Genomic DNA, 20,712 nt, shown 5'->3' with positions numbered 1-20,712 from the left:
AAGGAGAGGAGACTGCGATGAAGAGCACAGCCTAATTAGGAGTCCCCAAGGGCCCTGGGGTAGATCCTCAAACTGGATGGCTCTTACACAATGGAGGAGGGGTGGAATGGATGTATGGTTACAATGATAATGTCCATCAAGGCAACCCTTGTAGGTCTTAAAAGTTGGTAAGCATCTATTTATTTTTAAAACTTGGAATGTAAAATTCTCTAGACAAAGGATTATTCTGAGGTTATCCTTCCAGGATACCCCTCTTTTCTAGTTTCCCACTAATCTTGCTAAATGCTACTTACTCTTCTGCCTTTGTTCATCTTATATACATTAACATTCTCCGGGATATCCCAGGTCCCTTTTTCCCATCCCACGTCTTTACCTTAGTAACTCTATGCTGACGACTAGGTAAATATATTTCTTCCTAGCCCTTCTCTGGGGTTTGGGCTATACACTCAGCTGATTACTGGCACCTGCATGTGCACGTCAGTAGGATACTTAACTTCCTATGACCAAAACTGAATGTATAATCTTACTTCTGCAACCCATTCCTCCTCTCATAGTCCCTATTTTGGTAAACACCACATCCACCAGTACTTCAAGCCAGATTTGGGGGACATCTTTCACTCCTCCCTCATACTGTCACATTTAATCAGCATCATATCCTGTAGATTCTATCCTTGTGGTCTCTCAATTCCCACTTCACTGCCATAGTCTTATTTCAAGTCCCCATGACCTTTCATCTAGATCACTGAAGCAGCCTCCTAACTTATTTGCTTCCAATTTTACAACATTCTTTTCCTCTCCCAATATTCTTCACCCTGTGTCTAGATTTACTTTTCTAAAATACAAATATGATCATGTCACTCACCAGTTTCAAATCCCTCAATGGCTTTCCAAAACATTCAAGATAAATCCAAAACCCCACAGCATCTGAAATGCCACATGAAGCCCCACTCCGCTTACCTCTCTGGCCTCACCTTTCACGTCTTCCTTCTTTTCATTGTAAGTTCTTGCCTGCTACTTGTAATTCCCTAAATATGCTGTGCTCTCTCACTTCTGTCCCTCAGAATGTCTCAAGCTCACTTCTGACAAAGTAAAATTTACTTCCCACATCACATTTAAACTGTCCACTAAATGGTAGAAATGCTTCTATATAAAATTTGAATCCACAAAAAAACATAGGGCAGTATCTTCAGGACCCAGTATTACACAATGGATTCTTAAAACTTTATACCCAAAGCATAAGCAACAAAAGAAAAAAATTAACTGAACTTTGTCAAAATTAAAAACTGCATCAAATGACATTGACAAGAAAGTAAAAAGGCAACCAACAGAATGGAAGAAAATATTTGGAAACCATATATCTGGTAAAGGTTTAATATTCAGAATACAAGAACTCCTACAATTTGGCAACGAAAGATGAACAACCCAATTTAAAAATAGGCAAAGGACTTGAATAGACATTTCTCCAAAGAAGATAGACAAATGGCGAAAAAGTACATGAAAAGATGCTCAACATCACTAACCATTAGGGAAATAAAAATCAAAACCACAAAGAGATACCATCTCACACCCACCAGAATGGCTATTATTAAAAAATGGAAAATAACAAGACCTGGCAACGATGCAGAGAAATAAGAGCCTCAGTGCATTGTTGTTGATAACATAAAATGGTGCAGCTACTGTGGAAAACAGTTTGGCATGTCCTGAGGAGGCTGAATACAGAATTACCACATGATGTGGCAATCCCACTTTTTGAACCAAAAGCAGGAACTTGAACAGATATTTGCACACCAACGTAATTCACAATTACCAAAAGATGGAAGCAACCCAAGTGTCCATCAGCTGATGAATGGATAAACAAAATGTAGTATATACATACAGTGGAATATTATTCAGCCATAAAAAGTAACCAAGTTCTGATGCTTGCAACAACATGGATGAACCTTAAAGACATCAAGTTGAGTGAAATAAACCAAACACAGAAGGACAAATATTGTATAATCTCACTTACATGAAATAATTAGAATATGCAAGTTCATGGAATCAGAAAGTAAAATGCAGGTTGCCAGGGGTCGGGATGGGCATAGGGAATGGAGAGTTAATGCTTAATGGGTACAGAGTTTCTGTTTGGGTTGATGGAAAAGTTTTGGTAATAGATGGTGGTGATGGTAGCCCAACATTGTGAATGTAATTGACACCACTGAATAGTATATTTGAACGTGGTTAAAAGGGGAAATTTTAGGTTGTATATATGTTATCAGAATAAAAATTTTTTAAAAACCACAGAACTGTACAACACAAATAGTGAACCCTAATGTAAATGATCGACAATAGTTAATACTATAATCATAATAATATTGTTTCATCAATTGTAATAAAGTTACCAAACTAATGCAAAAAAGTGTTAACAGGGAAAACTGTATGGGTGGGTAGGGGGGAAGTACATGGAAACTCTGTACTTTCTGCATGACTTTTCTGTAAACTTCTCTAATAAAAAAAAAGTTTATTAAAAATTTTTTGAATATACAGGGGCCAGCATACAGCATCAATTCACCATAAATGTTTTTTGAATGAACAAATTCATAAATATATAAATACTACCTTCACTTAGTTTTCAGGCTTAATTTTTCAAACACATTTTTTCTCCTTCAGATTTTGAGAATGTTCAATTATAACTTCCAGAAAAAAGCGATTCATCATTTTAAACGTTAAAACTTCTTTTAAGACTATTCTCTGGGATGTTTAAAATGTGCCAACACACTACAAAGGAGCAAATTACAGTGAGTCCAATAGGGTGGCAGGACGCCTAAAGTAAGAGCACAGGCCTTTTTTCACTTTGGTTATTTTACCAGTGGGGTGTGAAATAGCTTCAAAGTTTATTTCAGTATTTTGGTAAAGAAATTCAAGCTTTTTACTAGAAGATGTTTAATTGTTCCTAGGTACTTCTAGAAATGGACAGAGAATAAACAAACAGAATGAATACCTATCATCTGTGGCAGAAAAAAAAAGTGATACTTTCAGGCTTTAAGACAGCAGTCATTTATGCGTGGACTAACTAAATGAAAGGTTGGAAGAGAAAGATATGCTACTGTCTTAACTACATGGCCTAGAGAAAGTCAAATGAGGTGTGTAATGCAGCCCCCATCTGTAAAATACAGTAGACTGTCTTCCCATCTGACAATCGTCTAGCCATTCTTTAACATCTCGCTCAAATGTGACCTTTTGTGTTCTGGCTGTTGGATAATCCCTGGTCTAAGCATTCAGAGTACACGGCTCAGATCTCAATTATATCACTAAAAACAATGAATTATAATTTATCTGCTTACAGTTCAATTTTCCTACAATACCATGAGTCCTTCTATGACAGGAACTGTGGCCTGACACAGCAGACAATAAATGTCTGTTGAATGAATAAAAGGTTTATAAAGAAACAATGTCAGCTCAGTTCTCTAAAACAGTTTGTCTTAATCCAATATTATGACCAAATATTTCTTAATGATCTATTATATATGGAAAATTTCAAAAATTCAATGCCAGTTCTAATGGAGTGTCTATTTCTGCTTAAAAATTACATAGCCAATGGTTTTATTTTCTCTGCCTCATAGTAAAGCTGTGCCCCATGGGGTCGTTCCAACTGTCATCACTGTGTTAGTTATTATATTGCATGTATTCTATAAAGCAGTGGCTCTCAAACTTCCGTGTGTACCAAATCCCTGAAGGTTTATGAAAACACAAGTTTCTGGGTTCCACTCTCAGAGTTTCATATCCAGCAGGTCTGGGGCAGGGCTGGAAATTTGCCATCTAACAAGGTTCCAAGTGATGATAGCTGTACAATGTTTTAGAAACACTGCTCTAAAGATTAACAGCTGACTGTTTAAAAAATGAATAGGTCATAATAATGGGTAAAGTGCTTACTACATGCCAGGCCCAGCTCTAATCACTTAAATACATTAACACACTTGCTAGTACCTTGAATTGCCATGTGTGATATTTAATTTCCCCTTTGAATCTGAGGACGTCTGACAAACTCTCACTTGATGCCTTACTGCTATTGCTTAAGTCACTACCTTATATCCCCATTTGTTAACCTGCCCTATCCACTAAAGTTTTATAATTTGTGCGTGTGTTTTAACTATTCAGAAAACCATTAGGTTGAATAGTTTTTTTCATTAACAACAAACAACTCTACAACAACCAAGCCACTGCACGATGTGGTTCACTTTTTTTTAAGAATAGTTTCTATCAAAAACTAGGGCCTATTCCTATGCCATAGGCTGGAGACAGTGAAATAAACTGCAAATCCTTCCTCAGTCTCTCATATGATCAACTTTTCACCATTTTCATTCCTTATCTCTAGAGCCCAGCCAAGTTTTCTAAATACATTTCAAGTATGAGTCATGGTTTTATTCCATTAAGGATTTGATAAATTCTACACATATCGGGAATGTTCTATGGAGGTTTCTATGTCATATGCACCTATTTACAGATATCAGTGTTGACTTGAATTAACTGACTCCGCTACCTCCCCCATCTGTCCATGAGCTCCTTTGCTGCTGCACTGAACCAACTCTGAAGGTAACGTTATAATATTTACAATAAGCAAAACATTAAAACAGAACAAGAAGAGTTATTAAAAGTCATCAAAAATAAAGGAGTTACCTTAGGAAAAAGGCATTATTTCCATGACTTAAATATAAAATGAAGTGATTCATTGGAGGAATTTATCACAGATTTATTAATCAATATGAGTTCTCACACAGCACTCAAAATAAGACAGTAATTTTCCTTTAAGCACTCATGATTCTGGGGAAGAAAACCATATAAATCAACTGCATAAGATAATACAGGAAGCCTCTTCCTATCGGATTCTTATCTTTCACACAAAACATATTTAATATGGCACAAAGTCAAAAGATAACTGGAGCAATGGGCTTACAGACCCTGGCTTCACTGACCCTGGTAAAGGTGTATAACAAGTATTAAGTCTTTGGCCTTTTTTCACTTTTCACTTTGGTTATTTTACCAGTGGGGTGTGAAATAGCTTCAAAGTTTATTTCAGTATTTGGTAAAGAAATTCAAGCTATTTTACTAAAAGATAAAAGAGTTTGTGCAGTTCATATTCCCTTAATTTTTTATTTATTTTACTGGTATTTGTTGATATATTTCAACTTTTCTTTAATGCCTAAACATTTACTTAAGATACTCCAGATACACAATGAATAACAGATTTTTCAATGTTCTTAAGGCATGTGAGAACACTTTAACATTTTTACCAGAGTAGTTAATACTCAAACTGACTAACTGGGATTCCACTTCTGTCCTTCTGCATGGTTAGGAATAAATCTTTATGGCGGACACATGCCGTTTCTTCCTACACACTTGGCTTCTTCTGGGAACAGCAGCTTCCCTCCTTTCTTTGGGGAAATCACCTTTTCCCAACTTCAACCATATGATTCTGATGGCCTGCAAACCACAACCATCCACCACCCTGACCACAGGCGTGGGCATATGACACAAAGTGGTGCAGAATCCCTCCCTGGAAAGACTAAAGCAGAGAGAAGCCCTGTCTTCCTAAGGTTGTGAAAATGGGTTATGAATCTGAAGCTGAGGGCAATAATGTTTATTTCTTTATGAAGAAAAAAGTGCTCATCTGTAGTCACAAAGTAAGAAGCTAATGTACAAAGTGAAAAAGAATCAAGAAAGAGACAGAATAGAGTCTTAACAGTGTCCCAGGACCTGGATACAGATGTTTAAGAAGCCACATCCAGCCTTCTCATGGGTAATATGAGCTGATAAAACCCTCTATGAGAGTCTGGTTTCTAAGATGGTGACCCAAAAATCCTGATTAATAGGTTAAGGGACAAAATAGAAGAGAAACAAGGGGTTAGATACCACAGAGATTGAAAAAAATCTCCTCTTCAATAACCAGATACCCTACTTTGGATTCCAAATTCTCCTGTTAGGTCCAAACTTCAGAAATCAATAAAGCTTTTCCGGTGTACTCACTTGCTGGATCTTCTACTGTGGGGACAATAAATGCTAATTATTATTCTCTGGCACCCAGAGTTGGACCGACTCACTGCAGTGGCTCTCAGGTGACTGGGTTTGTAAAACAAGTCTTCAGGACACAAGATAAGAACACCATAGATTACCACAGAGAAATCAAAACAGGCAAGCAGAGTTACAAGCAGGGTTTATCTAGCTCAAAGTATACAAAGGCAAAATATTTCTTGCTGGAAATATTTATTAATAAATGGGTGGGTTGCTAGTAAAGTACTTAGCACCCAATCCTAAATGCAGCACTGTCTGTATTTTACCCTTTACGGTTTCATAGATAACTAATCTCTTCCCACTCAGCATCAATTTCACAGCTGGTAACAGATGAGAAGTTTGTAGGAGGCTTCAAAATTTGTTTTTAAAAGGAATCTCTAAGCCAGTTTTGAGTGACCTTTACAAGGGTAAAATCGCTAAATGCAAAACTGAAGGAACTAGCTGTTCCCATCTCTCAGCAAGAAATCTGAGGGGAACACGAGTTCTTTTTCTCCTTCTACTATTTAAAGTTAGAATTGGTTTAAGTCATATATTCCAAGTACGAAAACTGAGGTAGAAAATAAGTTTAAAAAATCTTTTCTAAGTACTAATGATATATTTTCAATGCTTTTATCAAAACCCTTACTCCAGGGAGTCCACCTGAGCTTCTGTGTACTGTATGTCTATGCACTGCATACATGGGTGAGTGTGCACAGCATACCTAATTTCAGTCAATGACTGGAAAGACACGATGTATACTGGACAAGAAAATATAAAGTAATATAATGGCCTACACTGAGTCAACTACAGAGAGTTACTCTTCAAGATTCAAGAACAATACTTGCACTGTCAAACGAGTTTGGAAATGGATTATTTCATTATATCCTCATTATTTCCCCCTAAGGGTAGGCAGCAGATAACAGCTTTCCTCATGAACTAGGTCAAGGGTACCAAGATCCCTCTGTAGGCAATTAAGCTGTGCCTGCATTCAGCTAAGTCAAAGGCTATTCCACCATCCAACTGCTTTTTATTACCTATTGTCCACTGTTATCTCTTCTCTCCATTCTCTTTTTCCTTACGGGTTTTATCTTTTTCTTATACTTTTGTTGAAAAACTACTTTACTGTCATGTAAAGTAGTTTCAAGAGGGAAGAGAATAAACATATAAATTCAGCCCCAAGTCACCTCTTATGTTAGACAACTGGATATCTACAAATTAAATCAAAATAAAATACCTCTAATAAGAAACTAACTCTTGAAGCTTTGAAGTTTCTGCTTAGTTCAAATAGGATGTGCTTGGAAATAAATAACCAATGGAGATTTAAAAAAAAAAATTATTTAAGATGACAGGAAATTGCAATTTATCAACTCAGTATCCATAATAAGAGTACTTACTGTATACCGGGTATTATGCTAACCACTTTACATAAATTATCTTGTTAAATGTACTTCAATCTATTATCTACTTTAATATATTGAATCCTATAAAATAAGTGTCACTTGTGAATATATTAGATTTACAAATCCAGGATGCAAATTATTTGTAGACTCTCAAAGTCCTTTTGTAATCAGCTCACTATGAAAACAGGGCTTCCAGAAGGCGATAGATATCACTATTATCACTATTCCATTTACAGGTTAATTAATCTGCTCAACATGAAACAGTAAATAAGTATTGACATTGGTATTCAAACCCATATCTGAACAACTCTACAGCCCATAGAGAACCAGATTTCATATGGAGGAAACAAAAAGGAAAAACTTGTTTGGTTTTTTGTAACTATACACACTTTGGGCTCCTAAAAATGAGTTCAATTTCCCACAGCTAAGCAATGTTGAAAGCACATCTGTCTTATGTTTCTAACTAATTTCATCTGTTCTAACACTAAGAGAGAAGATAGCATCTAGTCATATCTTTCCTTTGTTGAATGAAGGAGACTGCTTACTTATCTTAAAAGCAGGACTGACACATAGCTAACACTGTTTCCAGTACCTTAATGGCTTTTGAATATATGCATATGTATATAACAGAAACATGAAGAAGTATCTATGTATGTTAAGATCCCAGAGAAGACAAGCCAAACAACTACCAATGTACATAATGCAAGAATAAATAAAATCAAACCAAAACTAACCAATAGTCACAGAGAAAAAAAAGCAGGAGGTAGTAAGAAACAGAATGATTGGCATGTATATCAGTATTTGCTGTAAAAATGAAGGCAAGAAGAGCTTTTTATAATGTTGAAACTGCTGGTTTCACCATAATTTATCAAAACTAGTGATGTATAGTCGCATAGTCTCAAAATCCAACTTAATATCCAATAGAGGTATTCATTTCCATTTGGGAAAATTTACTAAAACACACACTAAAAAGAACACTGGTCTTAAAATGCAGAAGTTCTTCCATTCATTAACTCACTAGTCTTAAACAACTTAGTTTATTAGTTAACTTAGTATAGTTTTCAAATCTGTATGCATGCATGAACATACACACATTTGACTAGATGTTTGCTTAGATGCCTTTAAGAACTAAAATTTTTTTTGTGGTATGGAAGTTATTTTTATTTTGCAAATGAAAACAGAAAACAAATCACAAATAAAAACAACAAAATGATGTCCCATCTGTTAAAATCGAGGCAACTCAGCATGAGAAATAGTTTTAAGCAATTTGAAGAAAGCTCAATCCCCAAAAGTAGATGGACTGAAGCTCCAAACTTATCTTCTCTAAAAATCAGGCATTTTTACTGTGTACAAAGGTGATGAAAGACCAGACCAAACTTTAGAGTACTGGGTACTTAAAAGAGTTACACTGAGGTCTGAGCTGGCATTTGTCTTACATCTGAGAGTTGCTAATAAAATTGATCTCTAATATTTTCAATTCACTGTCAACAGGTTTAAGACACAGAAGGATGAGAAATGGAATGTTTACCTTTAATTTGCACCACAGATGAACAAATTCTTAAAAAGTGCTTAAAAAATGTTCCATATCCTATATATATCATAAATACAAGTATAATCTTTAGCCACAGATTACATAAAACTTGCATTAAAATATCATTCTTCTACAATAACGTATAGTTTATTACCTGGACTTTACTTGTTTTACTGATTTAAAACATAATAAATCTTGAGTTCCTTAACATCATTACTTTTTCCTATTTGTATACACCAAGGTCAAGTGAGAAGCAGAACCCAGTTCACACTAACTCTAGGCAAAGATTTAATCCTTTTCATTCTTGCTGTCTTTAGGTTTTAATAAAACCTATGAGTCCACACACACACACAAAATAAATAAATAAAATAAACACACTTCATGCTAGCTTCAGGCTACTGGTGCCTTAGAAGAGCCTTTATTTTAGCCATTTTAAGAATTTACTACCCTGTGAAAAGATGCACTTTCATGCCATTTACACAAATGGCAAAACTTGTAACTGAAGACTGTTTTCTAATTAAACGTAACAATCCACCAGATACAATCAGATAAGTTGCAAACAATAGATATTTTAAGAAATGTTTCAGTGTTAGCATCTAAGCAGCTAGTTAACAGCAGTTCAAACTGATTCCACTTAAGATGACCTCCTAGATGAGAAACACTTTCTTTATGAACGTAACGATCAACAGTATTTTCTAAGAGACAAATATAAATAAACACATATATACACTTTGATTATTTGACCAGTTTTTTTTCCTGTTCATGAACATTTTTTTCTGAGTTTCTTTTCATTTCCTTTTAGCAGTGATTAACATTTTATTATAATAAAGATAACATAATTCTGTTTATGAACTACAGAGCTCTGTGCTCTGATTCATTTTGTAATTCAATGGTCTGCAAAGTAGGAGATGCTCACCCTAAGGATGCTCACAACAATCTGATGGGATGTAGAAGGAAAACACCAGAACGTCTAGCTTAACTAGTATTTATTAGACTGACGTTGATACCTGCTGGATAGATTCCCTGACTAAAATGCTCTTCCCTGGATATTGGTGTGATGTACTCCCTTATTTCCCTGCTTAATTATCACTTCATCAGGAGGCCTTCACTAAACACCATATTTAAATTAATACCATGTGCCCCACATCGTCCTCTATCCCCTTAACACTGCTTTCATTTTGCATATAGTGCAATAACCTCACGTATCATTTACTTATTCATTCACTAAATATCTCCTCCACTAACGTGAGAGCCATGAGGGCAGATGATGTTTGTTTTGCTAGTGTGATTTCATCAGTATCCGGTTCACTGTAGAAATACCACTGTTGTTACATGCATCAAAATTATGGTGACCGCATGCAAACATGTCTAATTAAAACAACACATTTTGGAGACAAATAGCATTACAGCAAATGAGAGACATGTGGGAAACATAAAATGAGGAAGGCAGGAAATCTGAATAGAAAAGTATTTTTTTTCTGTAAATCAATGTTCACTGTTTTTAAGGATAACTTACAAGTTCACCAGTACTTAGATACAATATAGTAAATAGGTAAAGAATTCACTTCAGTCCTGTAAACAGCTAACAAACCTTTTTTTTTTTTAATTTAAGCAGCAAAGCAGCAATCATCCAATTTTAAATCTACAACCCTGGCTACAGCTACAACCAGCAATTACAGCATTTATACTATAGTCAGTTTAAGAATTTTAGATTACCATGGCTCAAAAAAATTTTGAACTACATTATACTATTTATTGTACTGTGTCAAAATTAAGGCGTAGGAAGAAAAACTATGATTCTTATGTTCTGCTCAGAAAACTGCATATTTTGTTCCCAATATTGGGTTGCTCCTTTTTCACACATGGAATGTGCAAGAACAGGGGGTGGTAAAGAGTGAGTGGGAAGCTGGCATGTAGATCTCTATTTCAGTAAATACTTTTAGAAAAGAAAATTTTAGAGATGACCAAGCAGCTTTCAAATAAGGCAGTTTTGATACCGTGTAAGGAAACTGCAAGGATGTTTTCATATTTTGTAATACATAAAATTCTTAGTGAACCCTTTAAAAGTGTTTTCTTGATGTCAACAAGCAAGTTATTCTTCCACTACGATAACCATATAGCCCTGTTAAATTTTGTGTAATTTTTCTGAGCAAGTAAAAAGGTTAAGAAACTGGATATCCATGTAATTTCTGTGGAATATTTCACTCACATATTATTAAACAATAATCCAATAATAGCATGTTAAATGTTACATGTAAAAATCTCCAATTGCACATTCTTTTGTTGGAGAAACTTATTTCTGGTGTCTTCTATTTATAATTCCAAGATCTTATGCTCCTGCTGTTTAAATTCTTAATCTTTGTCTTCCTATTTTAGCTATTGGCAAAGATACGCCTATATCACATAACTGAACTGGATTTACTCCATTCTGTAAACTGAATACTGGCAATATACAAATCAATCTTTAAAAAAAATGGTAGTATTATGCAAATATTCTATAATCTTAAAAACTGCTTAAAATGTAATTCTTAGTAATATCCTACATTATAAATTATCTAACAACTTAAATGCATATGCAGTCTTAAAGAATTTGCAGCCAAACATACTCACATCCATTTTGTGCTTAAATAAATTAAGGCCCTTCTTGACCAAAAGGGGGATGTGAAAGGAAATAAGTTTCAGTGGCTGAGAGATTCCAAAAGGAGCCGAGAGGTCACTCTGGTGGGCACTCTTACGCACAATATAGATAACCCTTTTCAGGGTCTAATGAATTGAAATAGCTAGCAGTAAATACCTGAAACTATCAATAAACTACAACCCAGAACCCTTGAATCCTGAAGATGATTGTATAAAAATGTAGCTTATGAGGGTGATGATGTGATTGGGAAAACCATGTGGATCACACTCCCCTTTGTCCAGTGTATGGATGGATGAGTAGAAAAACGAGGGCAAAAAAAAAAAAAACCAAAAAACAAAAACACCCAGTGCTCTTTTTTACTTTAATCGTTCTTTTTCACTTTAATTTTTATTCTTATTGCTTTTATGTGTGTGGCAATGAAAATGTTCAAAAATTAATTTGGTGATGGACGCACAACTAGATGGTGGTACTGTGAACAACTGATTGTACGCTTTATACGTCTGCATGGTATGTGAATATATCTCAATAAAATTGAATTATGAAAAATAATTAATTAATTAATTAATTAAGGCCTTTCCCACTAAAAGCAGGATAAGCCAGGATGTTCAAGCAGCAAGACAGTATTCAACATTATACTGGAGGTCTCAGCCAATGCAATACGACAACAAAAGGATAAAGGTTTAAATATCAGAAACAGACTAAAACATTGTCACTATTGGGAGATATTTAGAAAATATTAAGAGCTTCAACTAAGTAACTATTAAACTAATCAAAGTGTTCAGTCAAGTGGCTGATTACAAATTTAGAATATAAAAATTAAGTTTCCTATACACTAGTAAAAATTAAGAAATGTAATAGAAAAACATAATTCTATTTGGAATTGTAATAAAATCCATACAATATTTAGAATGACTAATGAGAAATAAGCAAACCTTACATGATGAAATCTTAAACCTTTACTAAAAGAATATGAGAAGATCTACATAAGTGAAGACATCACATGTTTCTCAGTGGAATTACTCAACATTGTCATGATTCCAATTCTCACGTAACTTCATATAATCCCAAAGTAAACACTTACAGGATTAAAAAATGAAATATGAAATATCTCATTTGAAGAAAAAGATATAAAGAATAACGTAATAAGGACTCATGTAATCACAATCCAGATTTAAAAATAAGACATTACGAATACAGCTGAAGAAAGAAGAGCTATAAAAGAGATTTCCCCTAGGAGAGAACAAAACATGCCACGTTAACTGCAGCAATAAAAACAGCATGGTCATGGCACAGGCGTAAGCACCTGTACCAACAGAACAGAACAGATTTCAGAAACAGATTACTTAAATAGCAGAAAATGTAGTATATAATAAAGATGATATTTCAAATCACTAATGAAGAAATTGAGTATTTAATGAACTGTCTTTAAATAGCTTATTAGCATGAAAAAACAATTAGACCCCTACCTCACGCTATACAAACTAATCAATCTTCCATGCTACATGAATCAAAAGACTAGAGATAAAAACTAAAATTATAAAAGCAGGTTATAAAAATAGGATAGTAAGTCTTTAAAATAGTATGGTGGTGAAAGTCTCCCTAAGGAAAACCTGTATACAGTGAAAGATTCCACAAAGTTAAAAAACCAGTTGATATACCGAGACACCTGTAACAAAGGATTGTTAGAACAATATATATTCAGAGGTACAAAAAGTCAAAGTCAAACAATCCAATTAAAAATTGTAAACACTGTTAATATGCAATTCTATGAAGAGGAAAAATAACTTCACCAATAGCCAGATGAGTGCAAATTAAATGATGATTTGTGTATGCGTGTGTGTGTGTGTGTATATATTATGACCATCACTAGAAAAATTAAATATATATTATAGTACCTTGATATCATGAATACCATAAATTTATAAATAATGATGCAATAGATTTATATTTAAACATGAAATAATCTCTGAGGCTTACTGTTAAGTGCTGACAGAACACATGGACAGTGTAAAAATATTTACTTAAAATAATCAAATCTATATAAATACATACATATATATATATACTGACGGATATCTAGAGGGATATACACCAACTTCTGAAAGTGATTTACCTGGGGATCAGTGAGACTGGAGGAGGGGCAAAAGAATGACTTTCATTTCTTGTATTCTCTTCTGTCTATATTGTGAATTTTTTAAATAAAAAAATTCATTCATGTATAATGGGTGTAAATTTAAAATTTAAATTTTAACCCTCACTCTTTTCTGTTGTTACAAATATAAACAAAACAGAATAACATGTAGATTCACTTATTTATTCAGCCAGCTAGCGTAAGTACCTATATTCTCTAAGATACTATATTTGATAATAAGGATATGAAGTTAAATATGCTTACAGACTTACAGACCCTAAAGAATTCAAAATGTGGTGGGAGAGCCTGCAAAATAATAAGGTATTTACTATTCAAAGAGTTCTAAGCGGTAGTAGAAAAATGAACTAAAAAGTTTTGGGAATACAGGTAAGGCATTATCTAAGTCAGGAGAAAGCTGGAAAAGATTTTATAAAGTTTACATTTGATCTAGGCATCTTAAAAGATGAATAGAAATTTGCTGGATTTGGGGGGTTGGAGTACAGGATTTTGGTAAAGAAAACAGTATGTGCCCAGGTTAGACAGCACAAAAATGGGGTCAGCCAAGACCATTTACAATCTACATGACTTTTGGCAAAAACCTGGACCTGTCTGAACTGAAAGTATGGATAAAGATCTTTTCCTCAGAGGGTTACTGTGAGGAAAATGAGACGATAAGCTGAGAAGGATGTGAAGGCAATTTAGGTGCCACATCTTCTACCCCACTGATATCCAGTGGAGTAGATTTATGTACAAGAGACAATGTAGATTTATTTACCACAGGGTTTCTGCTTTGTCTCTCACTGTCCTTCTGGAAGCTGTCTACTTGGTAGAAAAACACAATTTTAGTCATGCACAATGGTCTAGCACAGTTCTTGACACAGTATTTACTTAAAAATTTTTTTCCTTTTAAGAAATATTCAGAGTTCCACTGACTTGTCTCTGTGACACTCCCTAGAACTGCCCTGCAATTACTCCTCGAGTCCTGATTCTCAATTTGAAAAGCAGTGGTATATATCATAAGCACCCCATCCCATGTGTACACGTATTACTGCATACTTACAGGCTGAGGCTGTTCTGCAATACAGCAGTTGAAACACAGCCAGAATTCACTCATGCTTATAGTTCAAAGTATAAATGAGCACCAATGAAGGTTCCAAATCTCAACTCAGGAAGCTCCACAAAGCACGCTCCTCAATGTGATGTATGTCCAATGATGCCAAATGATAATTTTAGTATTTCACTGTGTTTTTGTTCCTGTAAGTCAAGTAACTTATGCAGTCAATTTAATAAAGAAAATGTCAGAATGTTTCCTTTCTTTGCTTCTGGTTCCACAGAGACTTGTTTCTTAACCACCGGGAATGTATGGTATAAAACCTGTTGTCTTGACTCAGGGCTTACAACTGGTAGTCTAGAAAAAAAGAAAAAAGAACAAAGTTACTTTACATATCCTTGAGAGGCTTTTATTTCTTCAATCTGTGATAAAATTAAAAGTATTACCTTAAAAAATGAATACTGAAAAATCAAGATTTTCACAAACTGATATTCATTCAACAAATTTTTTTTATCTCCTTCAGTGTCAGGTGCTAGGGATATAGCAATAAAAGCAGACAGAAATTCTTGCCTTCATAGAGCATTTGTATTTATGACTAAAAATATGAATTATTTTAGTTACACTGATTTTTTTAAATCACTAATTAGAACAGTGATTGCCATACAAAATTCTCTAATTCCAAGAAATATCAACCATAGTTTCATATAGGTTTCTTCACTTGAGTCCCTTTTTGTCGGAGACAATCCAGATAGTAATTGACATAATCAACTCTTGAGAAGATAATCAAGCAGCTACAGCTCAACAAAAGCTATAAACAAAATTATCACATTATTCATCAAAATTAGAATTGTACATGAAATATGGAAGGGATTAAATAAGGCTTTTTTTTGTGAACAGACCCTTAGATCTCTATCCCATCACCATCACACCACAGGAATGAATGCATGTCCACCAAAGTACTTCATAACCCACCCTGGCTGGCCAACGAAGCTGAGCTAATGAGAATCCTTTTCAGGCAATTTTCTATCTGGAATTGGACGGAGAGTAAAATCTATCTTTTCTTCTTGATTGCAGAGCCGTTGACCTCAAGGCAGACCTTAGTCAACCATGCTCTACACTTCATGGAGTATATAGCTCAGACAATAATGCTGACACGTAGAGACAAAAGAGAAGAGAAAAGTCCAGATGACATGAATCCCTAGCTCCAGTCATCCCTAAAAACATACTACAGGAGAATCATGTTAAGATTTAAGCATATATCCAAGGAGGAAAATTAGAACGCAGAAAATTTACATTCTTGCCATGGTTGAAATTCCAAACTTGGAATGTTTCAGCAGTCAGTTTTCAGTCAGGATGAACATTCCTTATCTAACCCAGTCTCCAAATCAAGGAAGCAGTAGTGTTGCAACTGGCTTTGTCCAAAGGCACAGTATGTTTCACTTGCTTCCCTCCATTTATGAAAGGAAAGGATTAAATTCACACCATCATGAACTTTACTTCACTGTTGCTATTTAAGTAGTTAAACTCTACTCTGGATCAAAGACCTGAGTTATTCAGAAGTTAATGTGAAATGAAATCTCTTTTAATTGATTCTATGAAAATACATATGTCTCTGAAACTGAAAATTCTCTGTAGCACATACAGCTATGGAGCTACTCTGATGTTTTCATAGCTATTGTATTTGAACATTGACTTTTCCAAATCTATTGTTTGGTTTAGTAATCAGTATCATATTTTCTCATTTACATATAAAGCTAGGCAATTTCCTTTTTATTTACTAATACCTTTGCCAGAATCCACTTTCAGAGGTTAACTTCACATTAAGAGGTATTGTATTTCCTTTCCTTTTAACTGATTAAATGCTTTCTTCTGTTTTAACACTTAAAATTTAAAATGGTTTCCTACTTTACAATCAATAAGTCCTTCATTTTATCACCTCGATCCAAATTCATATTTCCTTCCCATTTACAGTAAATCTATGTTACTGCATAAATTTTTAAATATACATTCTCCCCACTCCCAAGCACTTCTTTGAAGATGGCACTCACAATACTTCCACTTTCTTAAGATTTAGTTGAAGAATGTTTAAAGTACAATAATTTGTGGTTCTATTTTTGGAGGCAAACAGGATATAGAACTTTTCTTACATATTTCCATGCAGATGACAGATCTGTTAAAATGTATTTTCAAACCAAGGGGATGTTTCCTACACATTTGTTTATTTGTTAAGATATAAATATAAAATGTCTCAAACATGTCTTAGAAGTGATACTGATACACTTTCTATCTTCTTCCTTTTTAAAACCAACTTCCTTTTTAGAATTTTTTTTCCAAAGTATACATACTTAAAACAAGTCCACCTTAGAAAACCTTAGACTTTTTAATTTGAAGAAATAAAAGGAGTATCACTTTGCAACATCAACATCAAAACTTGGCTTTTATACACAGCTCAGCACATTCTACACATAAATAAGGGGTCAGACTGGTCTACATCACAAGAGGGTATTTCACAGACTCACAGATTCATAGGATTTTAGAAACGGAAGGGACCATAAAGATAACATCACGGAACTTAAATTTTAAACACAAGGACACTAAAGACAAATAGCTTGAAGTGAATTATCTAAGATCACTTAGCTAGGGTCTAACAGTCCTTCCTTCAATTAAAAGCCCAGTCTCTGGATTTATAAATGAAACGGACAGAAAGAAGAAAAGTGTAGTAGTATTGTCTGACAAGGGTTCGTTCTCAGGTCACAATAATAATCACTAATATTAGTTTCCCCTCCTTCTCATTTTCCGTACCTAAATGAAATGCTACACATACAAGCCTTTTACTTGTGTGAACAGTTTTGCTGCTGACAATTTAAAACAAGTTAGGTTCCAATATCCTACCCACAACTTAAGAAAGTTGAATTTTAGGTCAACTTCCAAAAAACCAATAATTTCTATGAAATTATTTGAAAAACAGGACAATGGCTGTAACTTTAGCCAGTTAATTTCTTTTTAATTTTTTTAATCTGAAATACTTTAACTCAAAAGTTAATAATTTAGACTTTAAAATAAAAGATCAGTGGCAGCTCTAGTATTTCATTAATTTTTAAAAATGTCAGAATGAGCAACAATCTCAATTACCCTCAGTTTTCTCAGCGATAAAATGCTGCACTGCCAATTTCACAGATGTGAAATAAGCATTAAATTAGATGATATACAAGAAGACACTTTATATTATAAAGAACTGTACTGAAACAATGATATCATTTATATGAATTGCAAAACTAGGTCAAACTGAACTGTTTTGTTTAGAGATTCACACAAAAGTCAACCAAGGAAACTATTAGAATAAAAGTCAGGAGAGTGGCTGCCTTTAGGACTGAGAGCAGGGATTTGCAACTAGGAAGAGTTGCTTGCAGACATTTGAAACGCTGGCAATGTTCTCTCCCGTGACCCAGGTGGTGGTTACAGTTATATACCTCTAAAATTGTTAAACAATTAGCACATTTACACTATATGTAATTCTATATATTTTTAAATGGTAAAATTTTAAGTGAAATATATGTAAAACAAGCAAACAGTAACAATTAGCAGTTGATCATAATGAGTGGTGAAGTTCAGGGATGAACTGCAAAACAGAATCTTGTAAAACTGAACATCCTTGCTGGAGACTCTGAAGAACATGGCAAAATTTTTGAGGGGAGAGGGGCATTGGGGTCTGAAGCAGATAACAACGGTTTCTCCCAGAAATGCAAAAATTACTCATCAATGACCAAATTGGAATTATCAACTCTTATTCATAGTGGCAGCAGCACTAAATTCAGCACAACCAGGTTAAAATGGTACTTTGATGATGACTTGTGGTACAAGATCCATTTTTTAAAACTGAATTCATTTGAAGAAGAGTTTCAGACTATGCATTTATGGCAGATGTACTTTTCTGTGGTATTACTTAATCAGAGTCCAAATAAACTATTCTTCCCTGGACTCAATTTCAAAACGCGCAGTTGTATATGCACACATGGCTCATGCCATTGTTGAATTGTGCAGGATAATTTTTTACTTATCCTTCAAATGACTGACTACAGATTAGTCTTTCCTATAGTTCCATCTAAAGGCAAAAATCACACAATACATACTCTTTTTTACTCTGGCTTATTTTGCTCAACATGTTTTTGAAATTCATCCATTGCCTGTATAAGTAGTTAACTACTTCTTGTTGTTGAATAAAATTCCATCATAGGGATATCCTACAATTTGTTCATCCATTTGGATATTACTGTTATTCTAGTTTTATGGCCGTTAAGAATAAAGCTGCTATGATTAAGTGTATACAGGCCTTTGAGTGGACAAAAGTTTTCATTTCTCCTGAGTAAATGTCTAGGAATGGAACTGCTGGATCAAATAATAAGTACATTTTTAACTTTATAAGAAACTGTCCACCAGTTTTCCAAATCATTTGCCGTTTTTCATTCCTTTGAGCAATGTATGAGAGTTCCAGTTGCTCCACAAACTTTCAACACTGTACTGTCAGTCTTTTTAATTTTAGTCATTTTAGTGGGTATGACAAATTTTCTCATTGTGGTTTTAATTTGCACTTTCTTGATAACTAATGATATTAAATCTTTCATGTGCTTTTGGTCATTCACATATTTTCTAACTATTCTTCTTTTGTTAAGTGGATGTTCAAATCTTTTGCCCATTTTTTAATTAAGTTGTCTTACTGGGTTGTGTTCTTTACATATTCTAGACCAACTCCTTTGTCTGATATATGGACTATGAATGTTTTAGCTCAGGTTTTCCTTTGCCTTTCCTAACGGTATCTTTCAAAGAGCTTAAGTTTTTAATTTTGATGAACCAAATTTATCAATTTATCTTTTTTTTAATGATTTGTGCTTTTTGTGTCCTAAGAAATTTTAGACTATCCTAAAGTTGCAAAGATTTTCTCCCATTTTAGTTTTTATTCTTAGGTTTATTATCCATTTTGAATTAATTTTTTGGAGGTATAGAGGTCAAGATTTATTTTTTCCATATGGATATCCAGTTGTTCCTAGCATCATTTATTTAAGACTAAGACTCCTTTTCCCATTGGATTGATGTGGCACATTTGTTGAAAATCAACTGAGTATGTAAGTTTGGGTCTCTTTCTGAGCTGTTTATTATGTTACATTGGTTTATTTGTTGATCTTTATGCCAGTATCATAGTGTCCTGATTGCTGTAGCTTTATAGTAAGACTTGAAGACAGCGATAACTCTTCTAACTCTAATCTTTTGTAAAACTGTTTTGAATATTCTAGGTCCTTTCCATTTCCATATACATTTTTAAATCAGCTTGTCAATTTCTACCGGGGGGAAAAAAAAAAGCCTCCTGGGACTACGATTTGAGATTGCTTTTAACTAGCAATCATTGGGAGAGAACTGCTTTTTAAAAATATTGCGTGTTCTAATCTAGGAACACAGCATATGTAGATTTCAGTGTATAGGATTTTCAAATATTTTGAAATATAACTTTGTTTTTTCACTTTGTTTATAGATTTCTTATGGAAGTTTTAAAGTCTTATGTAGTATGAAATCCCAATATATCCCAAAGTAATTTGGGCAGAGAACACAAATGTATTTGCAGGTCCCCCCTGAGGACTGGGATAAAATGCAGAAATGTTGGACTTCCCCAACTAGGTTATTACTTATATTCTCACAAACATTGAGGACTAGCAATTTAGTAGACCAAGCCCTCAATCTTGGGGTTTGCCCTTAGGAAGCTTGTTAATGCAAAGGAGAGGTTAAGCCTACTTATAACTGTGCATTAGAGTCACCCCCAGAGAACCTCTTTGTTGCTCAGATGTGCCCCCCCCCCCACCCTACCCCAAGTCCATGTGGCAGGTAAACTCACTGCCCTCCCCACTACATGGGACATGACCCCCAGGGATGAGCCTGGACCCTGCA

General features: G+C 34.4%; 1 protein-coding gene across 6 annotated transcripts in view; it reads right to left on the bottom strand.

Moving 5' to 3' along the window:
- Positions 1-20,712, bottom strand: part of CDC42SE2 (CDC42 small effector 2) — a 163,851-nt gene that overhangs the window by 18,468 nt on the left and 124,671 nt on the right. For all 6 annotated transcript variants that reach the window (XM_037802295.1, XM_037802294.1, XM_037802296.1 and 3 more), the window contains one exon: positions 14,788-15,135. In XM_037802295.1, the coding sequence (XP_037658223.1) occupies positions 14,788-14,841 (54 nt within the window). In that variant the 5' untranslated portion in view covers positions 14,842-15,135. The remainder of the gene's footprint in view (positions 1-14,787; positions 15,136-20,712) is intronic.

The sequence above is a fragment of the Choloepus didactylus genome, chromosome 13 (genome assembly GCF_015220235.1).
Source record: "Choloepus didactylus isolate mChoDid1 chromosome 13, mChoDid1.pri, whole genome shotgun sequence".
NCBI classification, from domain to species: domain Eukaryota; kingdom Metazoa; phylum Chordata; class Mammalia; order Pilosa; family Megalonychidae; genus Choloepus; species Choloepus didactylus.
Note: the sequence above shows the minus strand (reverse complement) of the source record. Positions and strands in the feature narration are given on the sequence as shown.